Genomic DNA, 26,828 nt, shown 5'->3' with positions numbered 1-26,828 from the left:
TTTTTTATCAGACAGCTCCTTTTCTACCCCAGTCTTTGGATTTTGTAAATTTTGAGTTTCAAGTATTTTTGAACCTAAGAAAAAAAATAATGATAAAACTGAGGAACAGAAAAGCAGACTACTACTTTATTTAAATATAGTCAACTGAACGTCATAACTAGCAAGTTAATATCTGGCCATCCTCATCTACAGTGCTGACAAAAGAACAGTATTTTGCTCAGGAAATAATTGCAGGCTAACAGAACAAACAATTCACCCCTTTAGGCTCCTTTTATTATAAGGACTGGTTTTTTTTGTAGGGAGAACTAAAGTTCTCACTGTCCTACTTGTAGAAAAATTTTCATCAGTAATCTCTATTCTTTGGATAGATTGCAGCGTCTGACTGAGGTCTGATAAAAAATGTTTAACTTTTTTCAAACTCTGTACTTTAGATGTAGATATTCTAAGATGGAGGAGAGAGGTAAATGGGGTTTCATGTGGAGTTTTGTATAAGAGAAACAGCACCAATCTTGAGAACCATTTTAAACTAACCTTTCCAACAAGGGACAGCAGAAAGGTTGTTTATAATGTAATTTCAATTTACATTGGTTTTAGTGATTATTATTTATTTATAGGCATTGGTAAGCTGTTGTCCACCACATGTATAAAATGAAATTTCTATTTGCATACTATTTGCCAGTGAGCTCAACGCATTGCATCTTATTGTTCATTTTGAAACCTACAAGTTGAAGTGACTTAGGTGAAATAGATCAAGTGTGCAGTCAAAGAAAAACTTGTGCCAAATTTGTTAATTTTGAAGAATTAGGTGTGTCTGTTGATGATAGGACAGATCACGTTTTCATTGCATGTTTCAAACATACTCAAAATACATAATTATAGGGATAGTTAGAAAGAATATTTATTTTGGTTCTCTTTCCTTATTATTTAGCCATCCTCAGAAGGCAATTTAAGTGCTCAAACATATCCACTGTTGTTTTCCTTGGTAGAGAACTAGCAGAGTTAATTCAAAAATACTTTCAACAAAAGCTAGTATGAAATCAGCTATTTTTTCCACCACAGATGAAAACCCTTATTTTTCCCTTCTATTTTTCAGTTTGTATATTACGAGATTGCCATGGTTCTAGATGAATTGCAACATAATTAGCTCAGGTTTTGCTGTTGTCAAGACTATGTCTCTGCTAAAATACTATTTGTCCAAATACAGGATTGCTTTTAAAGAGTTTAAGGTACTAAAAATGTGCAAAAACAAAATTAAAATACAAAATATTCTGAAAGCACACACACACATATTATATTAAAATCTGTAGGCTACTTCATATAAAATATTTAAATATAAAAATATATCATAAAAGTGCCTGGGTACCCAAGTACATGAGGTGTACTTTAGCTGTTTTACTCAAAACAAAACAAAAAACGTAGAGAACTGTGCCATTATGACTGACGCTTCACGCCTGTTTATCCACTACTGGCTGAACAGTCGGAATGTTTGCCCTAAACGCTCTCCATAGTTAGGTCTACAGAAAAGACTTAATCACAGAAAAACATCATACTTTCCCTTTCTCCGCGCACTTCCATTGCTTATTTCTTTTGCTGGGTCTCTCGGATGTCAGCTCAGTGAGAATATTGTGCATGTGAAAGCTTTAATTAAACTTAAGAGCATAATGCTACACAAACACCCATTTTTTCGTTTTTTGAAACAGAACCATCCCTTTAGTTTTCTCACCTGTGAGAAGCACTCAGAGTTCTGAACAATACTTAGAGACATTTGGAGATTTTGCATGTGAAGAATTTCTTCACAGTTCCCCGATTTTTCCTTCAAAACAGCCTGAGGATAATTGTCTGTTGTCTTTTACAGCCTCAAGGTACTCTGTAAAACTACAGTGCTCGCTTCAGTGTCCCAAATCACACTCAGCTTTATTTTTTTACACATTGGATTTTATACATGGTATTATTCCCTAAATATTTTTATTTAAATACAGAACACATTCCTTGTTCCAAATACATAAAGAATGGTTGCTTTCTGTTTTATCAAAGAAGGACAATAATCTTAAAACATCTTGATGTTAAGCTCTTTTCTTCATAAGGTATCCTCAGATACATAGCTTCATTTTCAGTAATGATAAATGTTGGGTAATTTTCACTTATTTTACATTATGTTCAACTACCAAGACCACTTCACTGGAAAGAATGCAGAAAAAAAAAGCTGTAAAATGAAGGGCTTGAGCAGTATAAATTTCCATAGATCAACTTATTTGTTAATAGAGAGGTTTATGGCATCACAATACTGAAGCAACACAGTGAAACTGTTACAATATTTGTAATTTTAAAATGCAAGGCTATTTCAATAGAGCATAACGACAGTAACAAAGCAGATGATAAATAATAAAAGAAAACAGAAATGCCAGTCTATGCAGACATGGTGAAAGCGAATACAATGTTACCTTTGCAGTCCTAGTATTCCACCTAATCCTGTCAGAATGATGAGGCAGCTGAAACTGAACACAAACCTTTCTGGCAGAACAATCCTAGAAATCCTTACATATTTTTTATAAGAGAATATTTAGAAGAGAAACGTTAAACTGTGACGTTATATTAGTATTTAACTTGAAAAAAATAATTTTTCTTGCCTAGAAAGGTACGTGCTAAGAAACACTCCCATGGGGAGCTCAAAGATATTCCAGAAGAGCAAATATTGTGACTTTAACCACAGCAAATTACATTATGTGTATTGTAATATCAAGACATTCTGTTCAGCAAACTACTTAATCTTGCATCCAAATATATAGTACTACTGTTGACCAATCAAATACATAATTAGTGTTGTCTCCATACACCAATAATTAGCTTCTGTTACAACCATAGTGGTCTGAAATAATCCGTCCATATTGATCCCACTTCCTTAGGAATCTGATTCCTGCACCCAAGGCGGACCCTGTTCATTCAGGGGATCCCTGCCCCCTGCGCCCCTGTGTGTCTTCGCCTCACCCTACGGAAGCGCTTCTTAGCTCCCTTATATAAAATCCATGAAGGGAAATGGTTCCATAAACCATGGTTGACACAAACTAAACAGCCAGATAAAACATGGTGCTTATCAATGCTAATTAGCACAATAAGGCTTTTATCTCCTTACTTAAAACTGTTGCTATATAGCATTTTTCACTGTGGTATAGACTTTTTTCTGTTTTTTTTCTGGATCCTTTTAACAATGTATTGTTGAGAGGATTTTCATCATGATACCAATGTGTTCAAGTAAGATTTTGGCGTTTGGTTCGTTGGGGTTATTTATTTTTTTTTTTTTCCATTTTATAAACATGAAATTTTGAATGCTGGGTGATTTTGAGTAAACTGTGACAGGCACAGAAGTTAAATAACAACTTGACTCAAACCCAAACTTCTATAAACCAAAAGTGTGGGGAATTCAAAATGTCTTGTAAGAACTCTGTTATCTATGCAATAATTAGTACCGAACAATCTAGAAACCACCTAACCAGGGCTGGTTTTCATTATTTACTGTTGCAATGCTCCCTGAACCAGTAAATCATTTCAATATTCTACACCAGCAGTCTCCAAAGTGAGGTGCATGCAGGACGATGAGCAATCTGATCTCTTTGTAAGACAAGGTGACTGCTAGAGGATGAGGGAAAGGCTGTAGATGTTGTATACCTAGACTTTAGTAAAGCCTTTGATACTGTTTCCCACAGCACCTCCTGGAGAAGCTGGTAGCTCATGGCCTGGAAGGGCATATACGCTTTGCTGGATAAAGAACTGGCTGGATGGACAGGCCCGAATAGTTGTGGTGAATGGAGCCAAATCCAGTTGGTGGCCCATCACAGGTGGAGTTCCATAGGGCTCAGTATTGGGGCCAGTTCTATTTAATGTCTTTATCAATGATCTGGATGAGGGGATTGAGTACACCCTCAGTAAGTTTGCAGATGACACCAAGTTGAATGGGAATGTTGATCTGCTGGGGGGTAGGAGGGCCATACAGAGGGATCTGAACCAGCTGGATCATTGGGCTGAGGCCAATTGCATGAGTTTCAACAAGGCCAAGTGCCAGATCCTGCACTTGGGTCGCAACAACCCCAGACAGCGCTACAGGCTCAGGGAAGAGTGGCTGGAAAGCTGCCTGGCAGAGAGAGATCTGGGGGTGTTGACTGGCAGCCACCTGAATATGAGCCAGGAGTGTGCCCAGGTGGCCAAAAAGGCCAATAGCATTCTGGCTTTTATCAGGAATAGTGTGGCCAGGAGGACTAGAGAAGTGATTGTGCCACTGTACTCTGCATTGGTGAGGATGCACCTTGAATCCTGTGTTCAGTTTTGGGCCCCTCATCGTAAGAAAGACACTGAGGTGCTGGAGACAGTTCAGAGGATGGCAACAAACCTGGTGAGGGGTCTGGAGCACAAGTCTGAGAAGGAGCAGCTGAGGGAACTGGGGCTGTTCAGCCTGGAGAAAAGGAGGCTGAGGGAAGACCTTATTGCCCTGTACAACTACCTGAAAGGAGGTTGTAGCATGGAGGGGGTTGGTCTCTTCTCCCAAGTAGCAAGTGACAGGACAAGAGGAAATGGCCTCAAGTTATGCCAGGGGAGGTTTAGATTGGATATTAGGAAAGAGTTCTTCACGGAAAGGGTTGTCAGGCATTGGAACAGGCTGCCCAGGGAAGCAGTTGAGTCACCATCCCTGGAGGTGTTTAGAAGATGTGTAGATATGGTGTTTAAAGACATGGCTTAGTGGTGAATGTAGAAGTGTTCAGTTTATGGCTGGACTCTATGATCTTAAGGGTCATTTTCAACCTAAACGATTCTATCATCCATGGGGAACAGGGAAAAAATACTAGAATATACATATCCTGGTGGATGTGTGCTCAAAAATTTTTTATTGATGGATGGGGTGTGCAATCAACAAGTTCAGAGACCACTGGCAATAATGGTACTTTATTATGAATTTCACATTATTTTGTAACTTGGTATATTGTGGTATGAAGAGATATGTGCTGGAGGCTGGGGACACATCTACCATGGCCTGTTAGTTCTAAGTGGCAGTGTACTTTTGACAGATGTCTGCTCACCAGACTTTGGTTCATATTGCCAAGTAGTCTTTAAGCATATGAATTAGAATCCTTTCAGATAAAACATGTTAGGAAGATGAACTTCAGCAGCACATGTAATCTGCTCAGTTCACAGCATCATACTAGGAGTAGGTTTGAAATAAAACACATCAAAGAACATATGATGTGGATGCTGGATGTCCAGCACCAAATCCTTTGTAGACAGATGCAACTTATTTGTTTGCATGACTTGGTAAGACAGACACGACCTGAGATAAATGTTGAGTTCTGGGGAACTAGGGATGCGGTGGCTAGGGCTAAGAAAGGCATTTTTAGCTTTAACGCCATGCACTTTGTTCTGGTTTTGTTTAGGCCAAAGACATGCATTTGTGGAAGCCTTTAGGACATCAGATAAGTCAACATTCCAGTTCTGTGCACTGTCACAGATGAGATGAGCCACTTACCCAAAATACTCAATAAAACATAGAATCCACTTGAAACTTTCCATTTTACATCTGTGCTCAGATACAGCTCATCAGCATGAAATCTCATCTAGATGAAGCTCCTGTATCTGATAAAAAAAAGCATTTGAGCAAACAAAATGCCTCCAGCCACATGGCTCAACATGTCTGTTAATGTTATTTTAACCACTACCTTAGGATACTTCCTTGAAGGAAGTTTTTTGGCTGGTTTTCTGTTAAAAACATTCCATGTATCCTATTCTATTTTAAACAGTGGACCTTGCATATGATAGGTTAACTAACAGGATTAGAACACCATAAAAAAAAAAATTAATTATCAGAGAGAAGTTTAATTACGTGTAATCACACATTGAAGTACTAAGCATCAGTCTATTAATACAGTTTAGAGCTTGCATATCACAGCGAGGTGTGTGCAGTCTTTGATGTCTTCCTACTGTGTTTTTCCAATCAAGCCATTAAAACACAATATAAAAAGCCTCTAGATAGAAAACATACTATAAGCACAAAACAAACTACACTATTTTAGCAGAATTATCTGCAGTCTACCAGCTACAAATACTTTTCAGAAAAATGCCATCTATTGAACCAGTTTCTGATGGAGAGAGGACTGCTGTGTTATAACCAGATAAGGTTTCATCTTCAGCAGTTCTAAGTGAAAGCTTTCTGTTATTAGGAACTCTTTTTTTCTCCTCCTTATAATCACTAGGTTATCAACTAATAGAAGACATACAGTCCAAGCTTCGCTGCCTGCTTTCAGGCAGTCTTACAATTTGCATAAATTAAGCATGAGAGTTAATTTTAAAAGTGCAATAGAAATAAAGAAGAATGTTGCTGAAATGCAACCAAATGTGCCACTCATGGACATTTCTGTCTCAGTCTATTTTTTCCTCATATGCAAGTGCTCCTATAAATTAGATAATTTTTATAACCTGACTAAATCTTTTTCAGGCCTCATGCATCATTTTCGTGATTAGGGCATCAGCCCTCACACACCATTGTATATGGTGGGGCACCAGAGGCTCATAGATTACAGAAAAGGTTTTGCATTCTGATCTTTGCTCCTTTCCTAATAATTCCATAGTACCCACCTTAGCACACTTCTCAGACCTCATTCTTAGATTGCATTAGTCAAATTAGAGATCCCTATTTTAAATGTAAATTTAGGATTTTTTCACACCTCCCATACACATCACTTAACCTCCACTGAATTTCATCATATGGTTGGACACTCAGTCACTCAGTATTTCCGTGTCCTTATTTGCAGTCACACTTCATCTCACTACAAATAATTCTCATAATTTACCTGTAAACACCTGTAGAACCTGAAGGTTTCTTTTTTCCTTTATATACAGTACCAGTATGCATCCATTTTGACAATCATAGAAAGAAAGAACTTTCAGAAATCTATTTACCACAAGCAAAGATCATACTGCAGATCTCCCTCAAACTCAGTCAAGCCCCTAACCAATTATGACATTATCAGTAACGATACAACAACACTACATTTCCTTCATAGATCTCAAAAAAAGGGTCACCAGAATACATTCTTACACGCTAAACATAACCAAACAAAACTTAATGTAACAGGTCACATGGAAAATGATTAGGGCTTTTATATAAACTCGATTTACTTACATACTTGCCAAAAGCAATTTGCTGCTTAATGAAGCTGAGCTATGTTTCCTCCTCTTATTCAGGCTGAGATCCTGTTAAAGAACAGTGAGACTGGAAGCCATTGAAAACATTTCCCAGTATAGCTGGTCAGAGGAAAAGCACCAGAACTGTGGTAGAGCAAGTAAGAAGATGCCTCAAGACCTAACCAGGTTTCAGGTGATGGCTGGTACAGAAATTTTATTTGGCAAAAATGCAAAACAAAAGAAAGCCAGGAGGAAGTCAGAAAATTGGTTACTATGGCCACAGAAGAGAAGCAGAGATATTTTTCATGCTGGAAAACAAGAGATTTGAAATCTCCTGTTGTTTGTTTCTAATGTATTTAGTGAAGAAAGATTTAACAGACAAACAGGACTGCGGTAATGAAAAATCTGATACATATTAATCTCCCCTCTTAAGGGCAACAGAACAGAGAATTCTTAAATGCTGGATAACCTGAAAGGCTCAAAAGATCAACAATATACTGGTTTGTCTGGTAAATTCACTTTCAGCTATTTTTCTTTTTTCATCCTATGGATACTTGTCTCTTTGCAGGAGAACCACAAAACTATTTTGTTTTGAAAAGTAAATAATAATGTTACTAAAATGATTTTGTCACTGCCATGGCATTTCGATTTAAAGGAATGCACTATCTTCCTGCCCTTCCCTTTCACATGCTGCGATATTCTATGATCTGCAAAACACAGGCTGAACTTCTTTGGGATGTTCATAAGACCGAATTGCACAATAAAATATAAAAAGCATTAGTTTAAATCCGTCTCACATTAGCACAGGAATTAATAACAATGCTTCAGCATCTTCTACATTCAGGACAGCTTGTAAGAGGAAGGTAGCTTGGTGAGGTGGTTTCCTCTGTCATTTCTGGAGCCACGCAGTCTCCGAGGCAACAGAGCCTATGAAACATGAGATGGAAGACAGCAGGAAAACAAATAGTGATAATTCCTATTTTCACATGGAAAGTTAGTGAGTATACTTTTTCATCCAGTGCATCTAGGCATGTGATGTCCTTGCCAGGAAAGCAGAGGAACGCTGGTGATGCACGCAGCAGTCCCAATAGCGATCAGAGTTTGGCCACTAACAGATGTAAAAATTCGGGCCACTCCCAGACACTTGCTGGTGTCTCTTCCACATCAGTTCAGTGCCAGGTGCCAGTCATAAGGGATGCTCAGATTTCTCCACCCTAGTTGCTTGCTTTACATCACACATACCTCTCAAAACAGCACAGAACCAGCAAGGCAGAGAGGAAAAATGGCGTGCGTCTGTAATACCGGTCATAGCAGCAACTGCCTGGGCCTAAAAGAAATCCCATCAAATGCCAGGGAACATACACAAGGGCAGGGATGAATCCTGTTGTTCAATAATCACGCAACAGCTACACAGACACTTTGGCCATCTCTCATTTCACGTTCTTTTTGTACAGATTTTTTTTGATTGAGCGGTCTGTGATTGCAGCGACTATCCATCATCCAGAGAAGATGAGAGAAGCAGATGAAAAGCCCCTTCAGTGAGCACTCCCTAAGGAGTTTCTATAAAAAAACTTGATATAGCAATAGCTATAGCATGGAGAACAGTCACATCCTTCAAGCAAAAAGAGTCTCAAACCTATCAGAGCAGAAACAATCCAAGAGTCAAAACTGATATGCACAGCAACTACTGGCTTCATAGGTGGGAAAAAAAGCCCACAATAGAAAAGGCGTTCTTATGAAACACCCATATTTTGGTGGTGTGAGAGTGTGCCTGGACAGCGGTTCAGGCTTGCACAGCCAGGCTTGGCACCAAAAACCCAGATTCTAAGTCAGAACTGAGTGTAATACAGACTGCGCTTCCCAGAAAAGGGAGAAAAATCAGTTTTAGAAGAAACAAAACTAACTTAAAATAACAAACAACTAATGAGAAAAAAAACTGGCATAACACAGTAGATAATGAAATCACACTCAGCTAGCAGCAATAGGATATGATACAATATAATATAAATAATCAGCTGTTGACAAGAACTAAAAGAACAGAGCACAAATGCATGGCACGAGGAGAGAAAAAGCTAAGAGCACATTATCAGTACTGCAAGGGGTGCAAATCTCTGGTATATGTGCTTACGGCATGAATGCAAACATATGGACAAATAATTAAAGGAAAGTAATTTTATGTTTCACATAATGTTTTCATGATTTTGTCACATCACCTCACACACAAACCTTTCATTCTCTCCAGCACGGAAACACTAAAAGTCTGTAAGACCATTTAAGGACTAATACAGCAAGTAAAAACTCAGAGTTCTTTCTGTCATCTAAACAATGTAATTCACATTTTTTGTGAGCCACATGTAGCTTGAAAAAGAACACTAATCCATAACTGAGTCTGCTAATGCAGGATTTAGAAATTAACTTGGAAGAAATCCGTGTGTACATCAGGTATATTTTAATTACAGGGAAATATGATGTGACTTAAAGCTGTTCTAATGTAACACATCTCACTTCTCAATTGCCCTAGCTGGATTCATGGCCACAAGAATGTCTCTTTTATGGAAACCCGAGAACCAAGTAGGAGATCCAAAGCTGGAAGTTTATCAGGGGTTTCATACACTAAACCGAGATCTCAGAACAGTGTCTGTTTTTTCTTACTGGTTGGGGCACTTGCAAATCCTTTTAGAAACATTCTTTTCCTGGCTGCAGGAGCACAATGAAGCTGCCTACTGGAAGGTCAGACACTGACTGCATGTTAAGAGAGTCAAAAGGCAAGCCCTCAGTTTTAGCCAACACACACTCCAGTAGGACTAGTCATCTAATCATGAAAGAACACATGACCACCACACACTGCCTTTAAATCTTTTCCAATTTATAAGTTTTGGAGGCTACAGAGATAATACTTGTTAATATTCATTAGACATTCAATCAATAATATCCTTTTGTGTCATGTTACTCAGTAAGAGCTCTGGTTCCATGAGTTAGCTATTTCAATCTAAAAGACAGAAGAAGAAAACACTGGCAGAAAAACTAAGAACCAGAATTGTCCTACCTGCAAGGTAAATAATAAAGCTTCTCAGTGCCTTACATTCCTCAGCAATGGGACTGGAGGAAGTGCATGCTTTAAACAGCTCGAGCCTCTTCAAAAAAAACTCTTATTCTGAAAGGTCACTGGAGAGAAATCTATTTTATGTTCGTGCAGGATCTAAACAGATACACAGAGTGATAATCTCAGCATTATCACCAAAATATGAAACCTCCCATCACAAACCTTGGGGAAACTTTTTTGTGGAGACCCTCTGCAAATGCTGATATGCTCAGCAGATGAACACCAATACAATGCTGAAATAAAACAGACCCAGGACTTAAAACTTTTACGCAAAACCAGGACGACACCACATTTCCTTGTTCGTGTAATGTAGGGCACTTCTTCAGAGTCAACTATCACCCACTACTGCAATACAAAGCCATATTTGTGAAGTCTGAATATTTTGAACCACGATGCTGCTCTTATGGACCGTCCACCACAGTACTAATGACTAACTTGCTTTCATTCATGCTTTTTGACACAAGACTATCAACTGGCACTTGTTGACAATTAGCTACTTATTTTTTCCACACATTGATAAACATGAAAATGCTTTGAAGGATGAAGGTCAGTGTCCCCTGGCTGCACACAGAGGTTGCATGTGTTTCATCAGCTACTCCTATCAGCACAAAGAACAGATTCTGGCATACACTATTAAGTAGGTATATGACACCACAAGGTCTACAAACCAGGCGATCTCTGAGAAAGTCTTTGAATAGACTGACTTTATTTGTAATCATTTCAGAGATGCATATTTTTGGTGGCAGAGAGTCCAACTTTGCTCTGAAATGCAGCTCAGCTTACTTTGTTGTTAAGATGTTCCCAAATACGATTGTGTGGAAAAGTGAAAATCTCCTTAATTCCTACGTCATCAACTGACCTCTAAGACGACACTGTGTTCCCTACTTCCCTTCTGGGTAGTTCCCTCCCTCTCAAATTTTTTTACAATTTTCTAATCTTGGATCTTTATCGCTGGAGTCTGTTGTCCCACAGACTGATGATCTGAGAGGAATGTGTTTCAGGTATTCATGAAAAGGATTTTCATATATTAAACTATTAAGGGAACACATACTTCTAAAGAAAAAAAAAAAAAGAGCTATCCTATCATTAATCAGGGAAAAAGGTCTGTAGTCTAAAATGTAGCCTTTAATACTTTCACGCATATATGCTTTCATCTAAAGAGAAACTATAGAAGAATTACAGGTGTTCTTTGGAGACCATAAAGTATGTCTCTGTGTGAAATGGTGGATAAAGGGAAAAATAAACAAACAAACAAATAAATAATCCCCTGTTCCCCTAGAACTGCTTTACATCTAAATTTACAAATTGACAACCAGTACTAAGAAAATTTTCTAACAAGATTTCTTAAAATTAACTACCAGCGGAGGTCATGATTTAACTTTGTTCTCTATATTAGAATATCCATCTCATACCACAATTGTGACAAGACTGAAACACAACGGCAAGGTCTTTCTTGTGCATATTACTTTTATGAATTGAACACCTGCTGCCAAATTCATATCTGGCCTTGAGATGATGAGATGCATGCATATGCCTACATGAGAGGCATATGGAGAAGCACTTAAAAAAAATCACACACACAAGAAAATCACAGGAAAAAATAAACCACAATAAAATTTCCCTTCTGCTGTTGACTTGTAAATCCTAGCAAACGAAGTATTTATTTGGAAATCCATTGATGAGTAGCGTTCTCATTCACCAAATCTTCCTCCACAATAACAATCCTTCCCAACATCACGTATTTCCTTTGTACTGACAGAATGCTGCAATCAAAAAGAGCGTCTTTCATGACATTATAAACCATAAGATGCTACTGTTGACATATAAAACTACCTACAGGCACATCACACAAACTTTCCCGCATTGGTAATAATCACAAATAGCTCTTTACTTTTGAGGAAAACTCCACATTGTAAACAAAATTGTATTTTGTCATGTATGTCACTAACTAGAAATAAAGAGTGTTAAGTTTGTTGTTATTCTTTTCCTCTCAGATACAACTGCTTTGATTTCCAGCTAGAAGATGTTCTTCAAAACCAGTGTTGCCTAATATGCTCACCAGTCCCTATGTACACAAAATTATTTGGCTTGGAAGGTCTCTCCTTGAGGCACAACGTACTACTACAACAGATGAGGAGCAAGGCTGAAATAGGCCAGTGTGGTTTTGCGAGTTTGAAAGGCTCCTTGCTTTCAGTATGAATAATTCAGACAAGAACATAAGTCTAGAGAAAGTCACAAGAGTGACACTTTCTCAGAAATATACTGTAATTCCTGTATTTACTGTCTCAATCAGTTCCTGCCATATTTTAAAACCAGCAGGTAGTAAAAGTGAAGTGCCATTGCTCTAACTGGTGTAGAGACATGACAGGAGTGCAGATGGCAGTATGGCCATTTAAGCATTCACGCAGGTTTTCCTCTTCTGTGAGCTTCTCTTATTGAATCTTGGTCCTCAAGATCTCGTGATATAAAAGATATTTCTACCTTCTAGAAAAGTCTTCAGGGGAAAAAACTGATGGTATCTTGATATGGTTACCTGTGGAGCGCTCTCAATTTGGGAACCGAAGCACCTATGACAAAAATCTGAGGAAGGTACGTTACATCACGCTCCATTTCAGACTGACAGAGATGTTGAGGGGCTGCAGTGGTGACTGGCTCCACACAATTCTTCCTGACCCTGGTCAGGTCCATGAGGGCAGTTAGGATACATGCTGTCACTGCTGCCATAAATACTCCTCATCCACACACCTACGGACATGCCAGACGCTACTTAATTTTGGTTTGCAGGATGCACTGCTTTGATTATACCCAACACTGACCATATACACCCATTTAAATAAATAGGCACATATATGTACAGGCAATGTTCTAGATACATAAACCATCTATGATCTCACAGTACATCTATACACATTGTAAAAATCACACTCACATGCAAGGATAAGTATATTCTAAATACTCCTGAATTGAAACATTATAAACACATGAAAAAATTTGCTGAGTATTGCAATATGGATAAATAAATTCTCATATATATATTGTATAGGTTATTTTTTAAATTACCTTTAGATTTAGAAACATGTATTTCATTAATCTTCTAGAGATACTTTTTAACCAACAGGTATATTAAGGTTTACAGAGTTTTTCCTCTTCCATAAACTCAGAGATACAGTCTCTGCTTACAATGGTGCTCTACCTAAGATGTAGTTATATGAATTAACAAAATCAATACATCCTTTTTCCTCATAAATTATTTTGAGCTGTAAAAGAGGTTAATCTACCACCTCTTCCAGAATATATGGAAACCCTGTCAAAGAGATTTCTTATTTGTCATAGTAACTATTGCTCTCTGCCTGATCAAGTACCCTCCTTTGCCATTTAAGCAAGCAGTTTACTTTGTAAGGACTATCAGAAAACATGAATATTCCAACTCCTGTGAAGATAATACAGCAATCTGCCAAGTTAAATCATATATAAAAAAACAGAACTACTGTTCTTGCATATTTCATCAAATTAAACTGCTTAATACTCCATGTTTAAATTGGAAGGGATAGCTGTGAGCCTAATAAGTCTGACCTACTGTGCATGGAGGAAGATTCTGTCCTCTCTAAAAGCAAGATTCCAGTAATCTCATTTGCTTTCTCTTTTACTTCCTCCTCTCTCCTCCTTTTACTCAAATGTGCTTGGAGAACCTTTCAGACGTTGAGTCCCCTTGTATTTACTGAAAGGATACTTAGTCTCGCTGTTTGCCAGCTGCTATTCAAAATACATATATACAAAAAAATACTTTTCCATATTTCATACAGATTTGTCCATTATACTCACTGCTAGTGTGTCTCAGCACCTTCAAAGAGTACCTTATTTCATACGAATAACACCTGTTGTATTACAACTTGAGAAGTTCGATCATTTGAAGTGTGAGAGTTGGGCTGACTTCAGTCACAACCTAAAAGCCCCATTACCTGAACAAAACAAGACATCTACCAGAAACATATAAAGGAATCGATTTTTTCCAAACGCTTTAAATAGCTCTGCCTTAGAACAGTACAATCCTGCCCCCACGCTTACGTGCTGGCACGACCAAGAGCAATGAGTAACCCATCCTTTGCTGTTTCCTAGGATCTCAAGCATTTAAACACCAGCTGAGTAAGAAAGAACTGACAAATCAGAACAGGCCTCCTTAGCAGGTGGCGGGAAAAACATATTCCTGTGACTGCTGATCTTGCCTAAAAGAGTAAGTCTCTAAAAATAAAAGTATTTCTTCTTTGCCAGCATTCTGTTTTTCTTTGTTCACTGAACTCAGTTCGCCAGCATTCTGCTTTTCTTTGTTCACTGAAAGTTCGCACAACAAAGCAGAAATATCAGCTTCCTTTTCTCTGCCTTCAACATTAACAAAATGTCAGTGGGTTGGATATCTTCTATTAAAGGAGAAGGATTATGATTTAGGGATTTTTGTCATTTTTGTTTCTATAGTTTTGGTGCAGTTCTCTGAGCATCATGAAAACATTACGTAACACTAATAAGTCTTGAAAACCTTTCTTACTTTCCAATACCAACATCTAAACATTGCATCTATCCTAATAAATCATTCTCCTCTTGATAATTGAGGGTAGAGGAGTCCCTGAATCTCAGAGGAGAGAAATAAAGTTTTATCCTGACAGAATGATAACATCAATGCAGATACAGGCAGTCACTACATTTGCTTATAGTGGGTTTGATGCTAATTGAGGAGGAATAAATCCTCACATCTTTGCACACTGCAAAGTCATGTTTAGATCAGACAATTATGGAACCACTTCCCTTTATTTGATTTTTAAACTACTCTTGACTCCCTTTGCACAACTGAAAACGAGTATATGAAACACCGCAATGGGTTAAGTAATCACAACGAGCAAGCGATATGTCAGAGTGATTGACTCTCAATCAAATAAAGAAACTCCTACACAGACCATGCCACCAGTTTTAGGCCAAATTCCCATCTAGTACCCATCTTTTCTTCCACTGAAGAACAAAACTGACACAACCTGCTGAAGTACCATCCATGAGTGGACTCTGCTAAAGTGAGTTTTGCTATAATGCACATTTTCCTGGAAGTAAACTTGAGTATTTATTTTGCCACTCCCCAAAATCAAAGAGATTTTAATGATTTTGAGTACTTCATACTATCCCTTTCTTAGGACAGATATTATTGAAAAAAAAAAAAGGATGTGCTTTTGATCTCAAAAGTAAAAGGATACTCTATTTATATTTATTTTTTGTTATGAAAAATCTAACTCAACGTTCCCAGTAGTCCTGCATCTGTCTGCAGGTAGAAAAACAAATACGGTGAGTTACACATGTTTTTAGCATCAAGCAAACCTTACTGAAGTCAACTTAGGCTGAAGGTAAAACACACTTGTAAAAATAATAAAAAATTCTATTTTAGATGCCTAAATATGCATCTAACAATTTTACTTTAGGGACTTCCCCCTCCCCATGATACACTTCAAAGCAAGAAATAACATGGCTTTTTAATGTAACATTTCTGTAATTCTCTAAGCAAACAAATTCAGTGTTGAAAGGCAGTAATACTGTACCTTGATTTCTTCTATTTCGTCTGGCACTATCTTGTATGCAGATATAGTCCCACCCAACCTGCAATGAGGAGAAGAAAAATATTCTCTGAAATCAGAAGAAAGATGTTCTCAAAAGCAGTGATATAAAGCATAGCATAATAATGGTGTCACAACTTGTTCAAAAACACAAATATCCCTTCTACCTATTCAGAGATAAAAGCCACCAAGTCCAAGAACAAAACCAAAAAAACTCTCTTCCTTTCTTTATTCAAAGAAAAAATCTTCATGTGAATAACAAACATTAGAAACAAGGTGTGCTTTGCTAGCCTGAAAGAAAATAATTAGGTCAACCAAGCAGAATTACCATCACCAGGATGTTATTCTTTACAGTAACAGCCATCAGCCATCGTATTCTACGATTTCTTGCTTGTTGTCTAAGTTGTATGGATAAGTTTAAATATTTGAAGCCTGATGTGCTTTGTGTTCAGTATTTCCCTAACCTGCTATACAGTCTTAAATGCATCCATATGCAATTCTTGAAATTGAAATCCTTTAATTAGCTGTGCATGTACAGACCTCACAAACCACACAGACTCCATGGCTTCCATGTTTGAAAAGTCTCTGGAGTTCATGACTTGTAATAAAAAGTGAATGATGTACAATATAATAGTTGTTGCTGATGTAGAAAAACAGGGGATTTTGTTTCACATTGAACTTACTCGTCTACATCCTGCAAAAGTTTATGGTATAGTTCACATACTGAAAATGCATGAATAGCAAGTACTATAAATGGTGGTAAATATTACATTTTCCCCAGAGACATGCAGACATGGCTTCTTCTATTTCATGAAGCAGTAACATTGATAGTGACAATTCAGACCTAAAACTATAACTGCACTGATGACCTCCCTGCTGGCTCTGCACAGCAACACTAGTCATTTTCTGGGTCCTTCAGAAAGGGAAAGCATGTAAGAAGCTATTTATTGTAAAGCAGGAGACAGCTATAAAATATGTATTTGTACTATCTCCCTATTACTGACTTTTTTTTCCAATTATCAGCATTTCTATACAGACATATTTCCTCATATTTAATCTTGAAATTATTACACATACTGTTTACTTAACCTAAAAAAGGGAGAAGAGAATAACACAGAAAGTAGATTTTCTCCATAAGTCCGGCCTTTCCATATCTCTACCACTCGCTCTCAGAAACAGTTTGAAGGCCTTAGACAGAACATGGACTCTGCACAGGAAAAGTAAAGTCTGACATCCATTACTGCTCCAAGTAACATCAACTATGATTTCTGGGGTAGAGACAGAGTCCAGACACTACAGCATTCAAATTCATTATGAACAATCAGAGTGTAGCAATCACTCTGTCCTCGTTCCTCTGCAGCTTTCATTGCTGCTAAACATCAATGGAACCGAGAGCTGCACAGAACAGAAACTTTTTTTTTTGACTGTGCAAGAATAAACAAGAGCTTTTATTCTTCACTATACCTGACCTTTGTTCAAATGGTGTTTCCAGGGATAGCTACAAGAAATTGTTTTGACCATCATGGTGAAGGAATGCTTCATCATACCATGACAAGGAATGGCTCAGATCAGTGCATGTTATCATCGCACATGACTGGTCCTATTTTTACTGGAACACAGTCCATAAGAAGACATTGTTATTTTTTTCTTTCAGATCCATTCCTCTCCATGCTCTGGAGCACCCAAAAAATAACCTCATTGACTTTCTATCCTCCAGCAGAAGCAGGGGATGGAGTCTCTGCTGCCAACACTCCCCCAGCAGGGAATTCCACCTGGCAGTTTTCTTTATTGGCTACCACCTCACACAAGTATTAAGCATTCTCTTGGAATACATCAGAAAAAAAATCTTTTAAAACCAAAATAATTGACTCAGTAAACTCATTTGGCTTGTTCAAACCATTAATTAGCATAATTTTCCGCAAATACTTCTGCAAAGTTTTGTGTCAAGAGTTTAACATACTCCAAATCTGCCAAGCTGCAGTCCAAATGGTAGCATATTTTAATGTAAAATATCAGTTACCACAATTCCACATTTTTGAAAGAGATATTAAAAGTTCTATTACTGTTTAAATAAACAAACTCTCACCTACAGCTCCAGCTCACTATATCTATCTTAATACATTCGCAATCCTACACCGACATCTTTAGCTTGAAAATCCAGACTGCATACATAAATAATAACAAATTTGAAACTGAAAGAGAACCAGAGACACATAAATATCCAATTCCATAAATGCCCCAGAGGTGAAATGAAATTTTTAAGGAAGTCTATACTTTCTTCATTTCAGAAGATTAGATTTCATCCCATCTTATAACTCCTGGAAGAGAGATCAACCACAGCAGATTGCCAGTTAAAGCTGGTACTATAGAGGACGTAATCAAGACACTTAACTTTGTGTATAAAGTTTGGTTGAGTTTCACAGAAGTTTAAAGGCATCACACACACTGGGTGCATCCACGTAACACAGCCTGAACTATTCTACTGGTCATAAATATGATATATGTGAGGAACAGAAATTTGAGGTTTACTATGTAATAATGTAACTACAAGAAAAAGGGATTTAAGATGTCTATTCGTCAGCCTGAGAGTACCAAACAACAACATATAAATAAAATTTTAAAACAGTCTGTTTTTTTTCTGACAAAATGTCTTTAGTAGCTTCAATGTCACACACAAAATATTAATACCATACAATTCACGTGCCAAATGAATTTAAGAGGCAGAAGCAATTGTGAAACATGCTTCATACTCTTCACTCAAAAATTATCAGCCCCAGTTCATTCCAGCCTCGTGGTAAATACTCTGAAAAGAAATCTGAAAGCACTTAGTTTGGTATTACCAAGTCACTATCTCAAATCTCCCACAGTCAGGCAAGTCCACAGCATAAGGGACTACACAATGTCATACACACAAGTTACTCAGAAAAACAAAAGCGTTGTGATGAATGTTAAGGAAGAAGATCAAAAGCAAGGCAAACTGAAAACCAACGCATTATTTGGTATCTCCAACTTAAGGAAAACTTTACATTTTTAGTATTTTTCTGAATTACATTTAAGCATCACTATCAATTGTGAGCTGTCTGGAAGTTCGCTTGTTACTTTGCAAATACTGGATCGCTGACATCTGATAAAACAGAGGCCAGACAATTACACACAGGCGATTTCACCTCCATGATGACGCACAGTCTGTGACAGAGGACTTATATATGGCATAGATGTCTTTTTCATTTTTGTGGGAGCAGTCTCTTTTGGCAGGTTGTTTTTTTTAGAACATTTTACACTAACATTTTTGATCACAGTGTTTCAAGAAGCAATTACATTGTGATCGGAAAAGCAAACGACCAGCTAGCTGAGTACACACTAACTACTCTGGGCTTTGTACACTAGAACATAACGCAGCAAAGAAGACGTTAGAAGAGCCAGAATTCAGTTCACAGTGGACCAAACTTTTGTGCAGATTCACTCTTCATCTTTCACACATTTTAGCATTATTATAGATTTTATTATGTTTGCTCCAGTTGAACAACACAACATCCAGCATCCTACAATAAAAACAGCATTTCCTCTCAGAACAAATAACAACCAACCAGGAGCAAAGCTGAATATACGGCCAGCTAGTTCCAGAAAGCTGAAAAGACAAACACAAGCTTCATCTATAGAGACCTGATATCAAAATCTTTCTCATCCAAACTGCAGTATTTTCATACCACAGCAAGTCACATTATTTAATAGTGAAATTATTTAAACTAGTATTTAGCTTTACCTTTTCACATGTGCACATGCAACAGATAATCTCTGAAAGGTCCCACAATTTACATTCAAGTTTTGACAAACATCAGTCTCATCAGGTCTGTATCATACCCTGCATGTAACGCAGACACTCTGGTCCCTTTGCAGAAGTTAAATGATTCCTACATGTGGGAATCAGAGCTGGCACAATAACAATGTAGAACCACACCTCATATTGGGCTAAACTGGTGAATGTGTCTGAGGAGAGAATCAGAAGACAGGATAGAAAATCCATAAAATAATTAGGAAATAATAAATCTCGTAAATATTTGCACAGGACTTTGTGAAAGAATAGAAACATTGTGTCTCTTTTAGGAAAACTATTTATAAAAAAGTGCATCTCAGGTTGACATATAATACATAGACTGGGTTCGCAGGAAGTTGACAGAAAGATTCAGGAGAATGTGGAAAGCAAGGTTTCCATAGCAACCTAAGAAATTAGCAAAATACAGGAAATCAACTGAAGCAAGGCCACTACAGTTGTACTGGAACAGATGGAAGCTTTACTATTTCACAAATTAAAGCACAATTCACCGAAAAAGGAAAACTTGAACTTCATCCAAGTTAAGGAAAGTTAAAAACCAGAAAGAACTGTGCTCAAATGGAGGCAAGAAACAATGAACCAAAGCCCAAATGGGAAGAGAACATGAGAAGACAAAACTTAAAGAGAAATAAATTACAACTGTTACAATAATAAGCTATCCATTATTTTAATAATTTATCCTTTCATAACCTGTTTGCTGTATGTTTCAACACTATCTAAAGCAGAAACTTAATTTCTCATTTTTAGAACATCCATTCTGGACATAAGGTTGAAATTATCACAGTGTTATTTTACATCTGGATGCAAGTTGGACTTCTGACTGGTTTTCCCCTGTGCCCCTGTGTATATGTATGTGCCAATGGACTCACCGGATTATTATTGCACAGTTAAATCACATGCAAGACACTTGTGCACTTGGACTGAATCAATACTGGTCGGCTTTATACAGTTCCACCATTCAGTGACTGCCATAAGAAGCTGAGCTATTGATTCATCCGTTAACTTAATAAATGAGTCATACTGAATACAACAAAGTCAATTTTCTAGAAATAGCTTGTAGCCAGCTTGGCTGCTGTCATCTGCTGAAGTTCTCCAATGCCACTTTAACATTAATCTTTCTTCAGATAGATCACTGTCTAAATGATATCAAGTTGTCACTAAACCTCCCAGTGAAACTCTGCTTCATACATTAAAGTGAAACTCAAAATCCCCTGATCAACCTTTTTTCCAGATCCACCCCATAAATATATTTATTATCTACCATCAGGTTATCTACCTTTTGACTGATTTGTAAACCAAGCAGAATATTCAAGACAGACTGCACTTGTGAGCAGATGAAGTGACTGGGAACCAGACTGGCTATTCCTAATTCTAAGGGCATGGTTTTTTATCACAGGCTACTGAATGACCACGTTATGATACCATTCCTGAGGGAGCAAAATGACCAAGACAGCATTTTTAGCCGGCTCAACCGGACTAACTTAATGTTGACCTGTGAGACATCAGCAAATCAGCTAGCCTTGTATCCTCACATATACAGCCAAGAGTTCACAGAGCATTCCAGGTAAAGAAGTGGCAGAACTGCATTTCAAAGCAAGTTTGTTCTCCCCTACCTGCAAGAGCGTGCATTAAAAGCAGACACAAAGCTACTTTAATTGATAGTAGTGTCTACTGACCTCTGAGAAATTGCTGAAGCCCCCTGAAGGGAGGCAGTAGGAAGGCGGCCTATTTTGGGCTCACTCCCACACAAGAGAAGGCTGGCAGCAAGAGCCAGCTGGGCCGCGGCTCTGGCGCTGGCTGCGTGCCAGCAGCGACTCCTGCAAAACAGCTCGTCAAGCGCTTCCTCATGACAGCTTTACTTACTTTAGCGTGTAGAATTACATGATGAAGACCAAGCCCGTGCTTTTTGGTTTCTTTTTTCTTTAACGGATTCAATAATTAGAGCCTTGAAAACACACTCAGCCCAATATTAGGCTAACTCCAACGTTCTGTACTCAAAAACCTCACAGAAACAACATGATTGCAGACATGCCTTCTGTCACTTCATGTCTCTCATGAACAAGAGCTCTGGGAGTAAGACGTCAAAATTACAAGATCCTCCCTCTGCCTTAACATGTCCCAAAGATTTATTGCACACACAAAAAATGAAGTAAGGGAAGGGAGAAAATAAAATTAACCCAATGTTTTAAAATTTTTATTCCCTACCTTATTACTGTTTTAAGAGTAACAAAACTATAAGGACACATTTTTCACTGGTTTCTGGCTTTTTTCGTTGTTATTTTTCTCTTTCACCTTTCATAACTTTTTTTTTTTTCCTCACTGTAGGAAGAAGCAAGAATAAATAAGAAGAGGCTATTTTTTTCAGTTACTTTCAGTACAAAAATACTGACATCTCAACAATCTGTTATTGGGAAAGAAGGCAACAAGGATCTTTGTCCTCCACAGATGTCATACCTGCGGTATGCAGGTGTGTTTATAGCACAGTGGGATGGTTGTACTGTGCTCCATCTGATCAGTGATCTAACTATGGAAATCATACATTAAATCAAACAGACAGAAATGTCAGCTGGCTTTAAGTAAAAATGTGTTTAGTGACTTTGAAAGTTCCAACCAGGGCATCAGATGCTTGACCAGCCAGCTCATTAAACAACATGAGCAAGATTTGAAATTTCCTGAGAGCAAAAAATATGCAGAAGCAGACAAAAATCATTACAACGAAAAGAGTAAAATTCTCACAATTTAGACAAGGAAATACATATTTAATATCCATGTTGGGATTTAGATGTTAGACTGAGGACCATGAAAGACTGTATGAAGAAAAGTATTCATAAGTAAGGGCAAAGACAATAATAAATGTTGATCTTACTGTGTCCTGTAAGAAATACTGCGGTAGGGCAAAGCATGTATTTGCTTTTTTTCCAGCAAGTACATACGTGGGAGAGATAAGCACTTGTATATACATTGCTAGCAATCACCTGACACAAAACTCTCACTTACCTCAACTGAAAGCGACATTTTTGGGTGCCTGAGAGTGACCTTTTGCTATCTTGGAAGGGACCACAAATTAAAGGATTTAGGCAATGTGACAAGGATTGCAATGATCTGTCTGGAAATGAAAGATTCCACTGGTAAATTACTAAATACCACAACAGCTTGTAGAAACCTATACAGGTGGATAAAGCTATTTTTGCTGACACTCCTGTCATTTCAGCTGAGCTCTATTTGCTTCTACCCAAATGTAGAAGAGAGACCATCTGAACCAAATGTTAAGGAAAAAAAAAAAAAAAAAAAAAAAAAAAAAAGATTCCTCCTAGGAGAATAAGTTGACCCCCAACTAGCAGAAATAGTAAAGTTTATTTTCTTGTAAATTAAGACTGGCCACCTCCCACACAGAATTTTTAGCATCCAACAAAAAATGGGTTTTAAAAATGGAATGAAAAAAGAAAAGGGTTCCCTCTACCAGGAACCCTTCAGTTTTTTACCATGTATATGCATTTCATACCCAACTACATTACCATAATTTTCTTTCCAATAATTTTTCTGTATATTTTCCCTTATATTTCTTCTCAAGCACATGCACATGTTTGACACCTGCTTGTGAAGCACTCCTGGACAAAGTCCATGTGCATGCTTATGCCAAGACTAATAAATACTACATGTTTATTTTAAAAGGAGAAGTTTGGCTGGTATGTAAAACCTGAAAATGAAACAATGGAAACATGGGAATCCCTGATGTTGGAGAATAAGCTGGAATGAATCACAGACCACAGGCTGAGAAGAGCAATCATAGTACTTTCTATGATCAGGCAAAAAGGCACCCAAATAATCCCTTCACTCCAAAAAAATACCAGTAAGGACTAAAGGTGAGAGCAGGATGACTCAAACTCAGGATGAACAAAATGTGGAGAATATATGGAAATGGTCTGATAATCCCAGATTCTAGATCAAAGTGGTTCTTCAAAATTTCAATCACAGGGTTTAAGGAAGATTATCAGAACTTTTAAATAACTTCTTAAAAAAACAATCAACCAACCAAACAACACACGCACACACACAAACAAAAGCAAACAAAACCACGACGACGTATAATTCTGAAGAATGGCAGAGGAGTCTCGGAGACAAGCAGCATTCAGAAGGGCTGTCATGCGAGTTCACACAATACTTTACCTTCCCAAAACTCTCATGTCTCATTTCTCCCCATCGCACTCCAGAGAGATATGAAGTATGAATACAATCCAGTATATGATAAATGACAGTCTTGCTAAGTCTGTATTTCCCCAGATAGTTAAATTCAGAAGCAGAATTTGTTTTTCTTTTTCCTTAATACATTAGTGTGTTTGCATAGATATATATACATATATATATATATATATATATATATATATCTCTCCATGTGTGGCCTAAACGGAAGAACTAAATTGTATTTAAAACAGTGACCTGACTGAACTGTTTGTCTGCAGTATTTTTGTTTGTCTTCTGTTTAGTGTGTGTTTGGGTTTGTTTGGTTGGTTTGCTTTTGTTTCTTTCAGCATATTCTATGTGCTGGGGAATGTGAAAGGAAAAGGGAAAAAAAAAAATTGTTTGGCCACCAAATGTAGTCATATGAATAAACCAACTCTATATTTGATCCATTCCTCTTCATACCTAGGGGGAACTTCCTGTAGACAAACAGTGTTACTGAAAATGCTGAAAGTGAGACTTTTTATTGCAAGTTTCACATAGTTATCTCCATTCCAGATAATTTACAGGTATTTTTAAGCCATCATCCGTGCTTTACAGCTGCTTGTAAAGTACTTCTGGAAGGTTTAAACTCAAGTTATTGAAAATTATTTCGTTGTTTTTCATTTATTATGGGCTATATGGGTTTTTCAGCACTCTTATTTTTGTTTTCTGTAGCTGTCATTCCCTTTTTTCTTTTCATCTGATGATTTAAGTGTCAACAAAATGTTTCTAAATGAATTTTAAAACTACTGATGTATTGTCTGCTGTTCATGTCACAACTTGTTACAACCTGACTCTTTCAATATTCAGGAAAATAGCAGGCTGGGGACACGCAGATCTCAGACAATTTAAGAAGTCTTCGATGAAATGTGGATTTGTGCATTTTGTTTCATTTAGGTCCTAAAAAATGATTACTATTTTTAATTTCTAAATAGCTTGCAGAAACATAGCCCATTGGCAAAAAGTAGCTTCTTCATACTTGCAGCTTTAAGTCACCTTTTAAGTCATGATCAGATATGTTCTCCTGCCATCTATTTTGCATGATGTGCAATTAAAAGTAAAAATAACAAATAGAACAATCTCCCCAATTCCATTTTGCTGAAAACCTTTTCTTATTAATCCTCCCCCTACAAGTATGATATTTACAAAGAAGAGTAATCCACCTCACAGTAACCGAAGATCTTAATTTTTTAAAGATATGACTGCACAAGATTACTGAGCACATATACACAATACTTACTATCATATTCCTTTGAGTGACAGTGACCACAACATCCCTGATAGCTTCAGTATGCCTCCTGCCATCCCCAAGCTGAAGAACACAGATGAGGAAGAGATTTCATCTCATTTCATCTCTTCCTCAGTTTCTGCTCCAGTACAGGTGAGTAGGAGTGAAAACAGCTACGATGAATCCTAGAGTTTACTTTTCTGTAAAGTAAATAACTTTCTTAAGTGCTGTCATGTATATTCCATGTTAGGGAACCCTGGTCAATTTGCCTGGATAAGCGCAAAACTGACAGGAGGGTATCTCTTCCCAAGCAGAAATTCAGTCTAGAAGTCTCTGCCACGTAACAGCGTATTCAGAAATAACTCCACACAGGTTTTCAAAACAGTTTTAAAACAGCAGAGACCTCCCATTTTCCAGCATGCCCATGTTAGTCTCCCTCTTCTCGCCAACAACCAATTTCATACATCTGAAGAACAGTCCTGAAAGATGCTGAACCTGCAATCCTACAGGCAAATACCACAGATAGCTTAGATGTGCTTCGAGGCATCTGAAATAGCCAACGTGTTCACTATGATCATAGATGCACATTGGAAAAGTACCATAGACTTTGCTTACACTAAGAAAGTGCCATTTTCTTGCCAAATCACGATTTTTTATTTTACTCCAAGCAAGCAATCGTTATCTAACCTGCTTTCCAGAACTAGCACTAAACACCTTCACCCTTCAGAGAGTAGCAGTAATAACTACAACAAGTTAGTTACAAGAGCCCAGAGACAATCCAAATCTGCACTGAAATGAGTTTCAGTAGTATCTAAATTTAGCATTACATTAAGAGAGAACATTTAAAGAACTGATAGAGAAACAACTGCAGATTATGTCAGTAGAATATATTTTAGCACATCAATCTCTGATAAAACTGCGAAATCATATTATGCTGACAATGCAACAATTTACTTGCTCTACAAGGTTTTGTTCTATCTTGGATTTGCATTTGTGATCAAAGAGGTGGGCAGCACCAGGGCAAGCAATGAAAGAATGAAAGGCCTACCCCGAGAAGAAGACTCAGTACATACCCGTCAAATCAAACAAAATTAAACTAAGAGGACCAACTCTTCCATTTAAACTCTAAAAGGTGGAACCAGAAAGCAGGTAGACCAAAGAAAGACCATTTACAAACGAAAACTCAAGATTTTGTATCTTATATCTCCCCCACACTCTCCCCAGAAGAATACTGTGAGTAGATTTTACTAGGCTGTTTTAACATAAACCGTATTGTCAGCTATATTTTAATCTAAAACATGCCAGGACAAATAGTGGTGCTGTCCCTCCACAACAGCAGTCAGTGCTTTAGCTCCTGTTTCCTCCAGCCATCTCACCTGACTTTAAATGCTCACTGATGCATAATGCTACCCTAGGTAAGCGCCAAGACAGGTTTCAAAGGTGCAGTGCCTCCATACCTTAAGGTGCTAAGAAGGCATGCTTCTCCAAACTCAGTAGTATTCTTCAAACCTGAGAAACATGATTAACAGTACACAGTTGTCTCCATAAATCAGACAACAATTATATGAAATGGCTTAAAAATACTTCTTGTGCTCAGAAGCTTGTATTACAGCTAGTTGAGTAGGAAGAACAGAATACTCTTTCACCTTAAGGCAAAGTAAATACTCAGAAGTATCTCCTCACAACTTGTTT

At 37.5% G+C, this 26,828-nt stretch overlaps 1 protein-coding gene across 49 annotated transcripts in view; it reads right to left on the bottom strand.

The window, feature by feature from the left end:
* GPHN (gephyrin) overlaps positions 1 to 26,828 on the bottom strand; it is a 295,661-nt gene that overhangs the window by 161,672 nt on the left and 107,161 nt on the right. For all 49 annotated transcript variants that reach the window (XM_065064293.1, XM_065064318.1, XM_065064297.1 and 46 more), the window contains exon 3: positions 15,841 to 15,898. In XM_065064293.1, coding sequence (XP_064920365.1) covers positions 15,841 to 15,898 — 58 coding nt within the window. The remainder of the gene's footprint in view (positions 1 to 15,840; positions 15,899 to 26,828) is intronic.

The sequence above is a fragment of the Columba livia genome, chromosome 5, assembly GCF_036013475.1.
Source record: "Columba livia isolate bColLiv1 breed racing homer chromosome 5, bColLiv1.pat.W.v2, whole genome shotgun sequence".
NCBI classification, from domain to species: domain Eukaryota; kingdom Metazoa; phylum Chordata; class Aves; order Columbiformes; family Columbidae; genus Columba; species Columba livia.
This window is presented reverse-complemented; position numbering and strand designations above follow the sequence as displayed.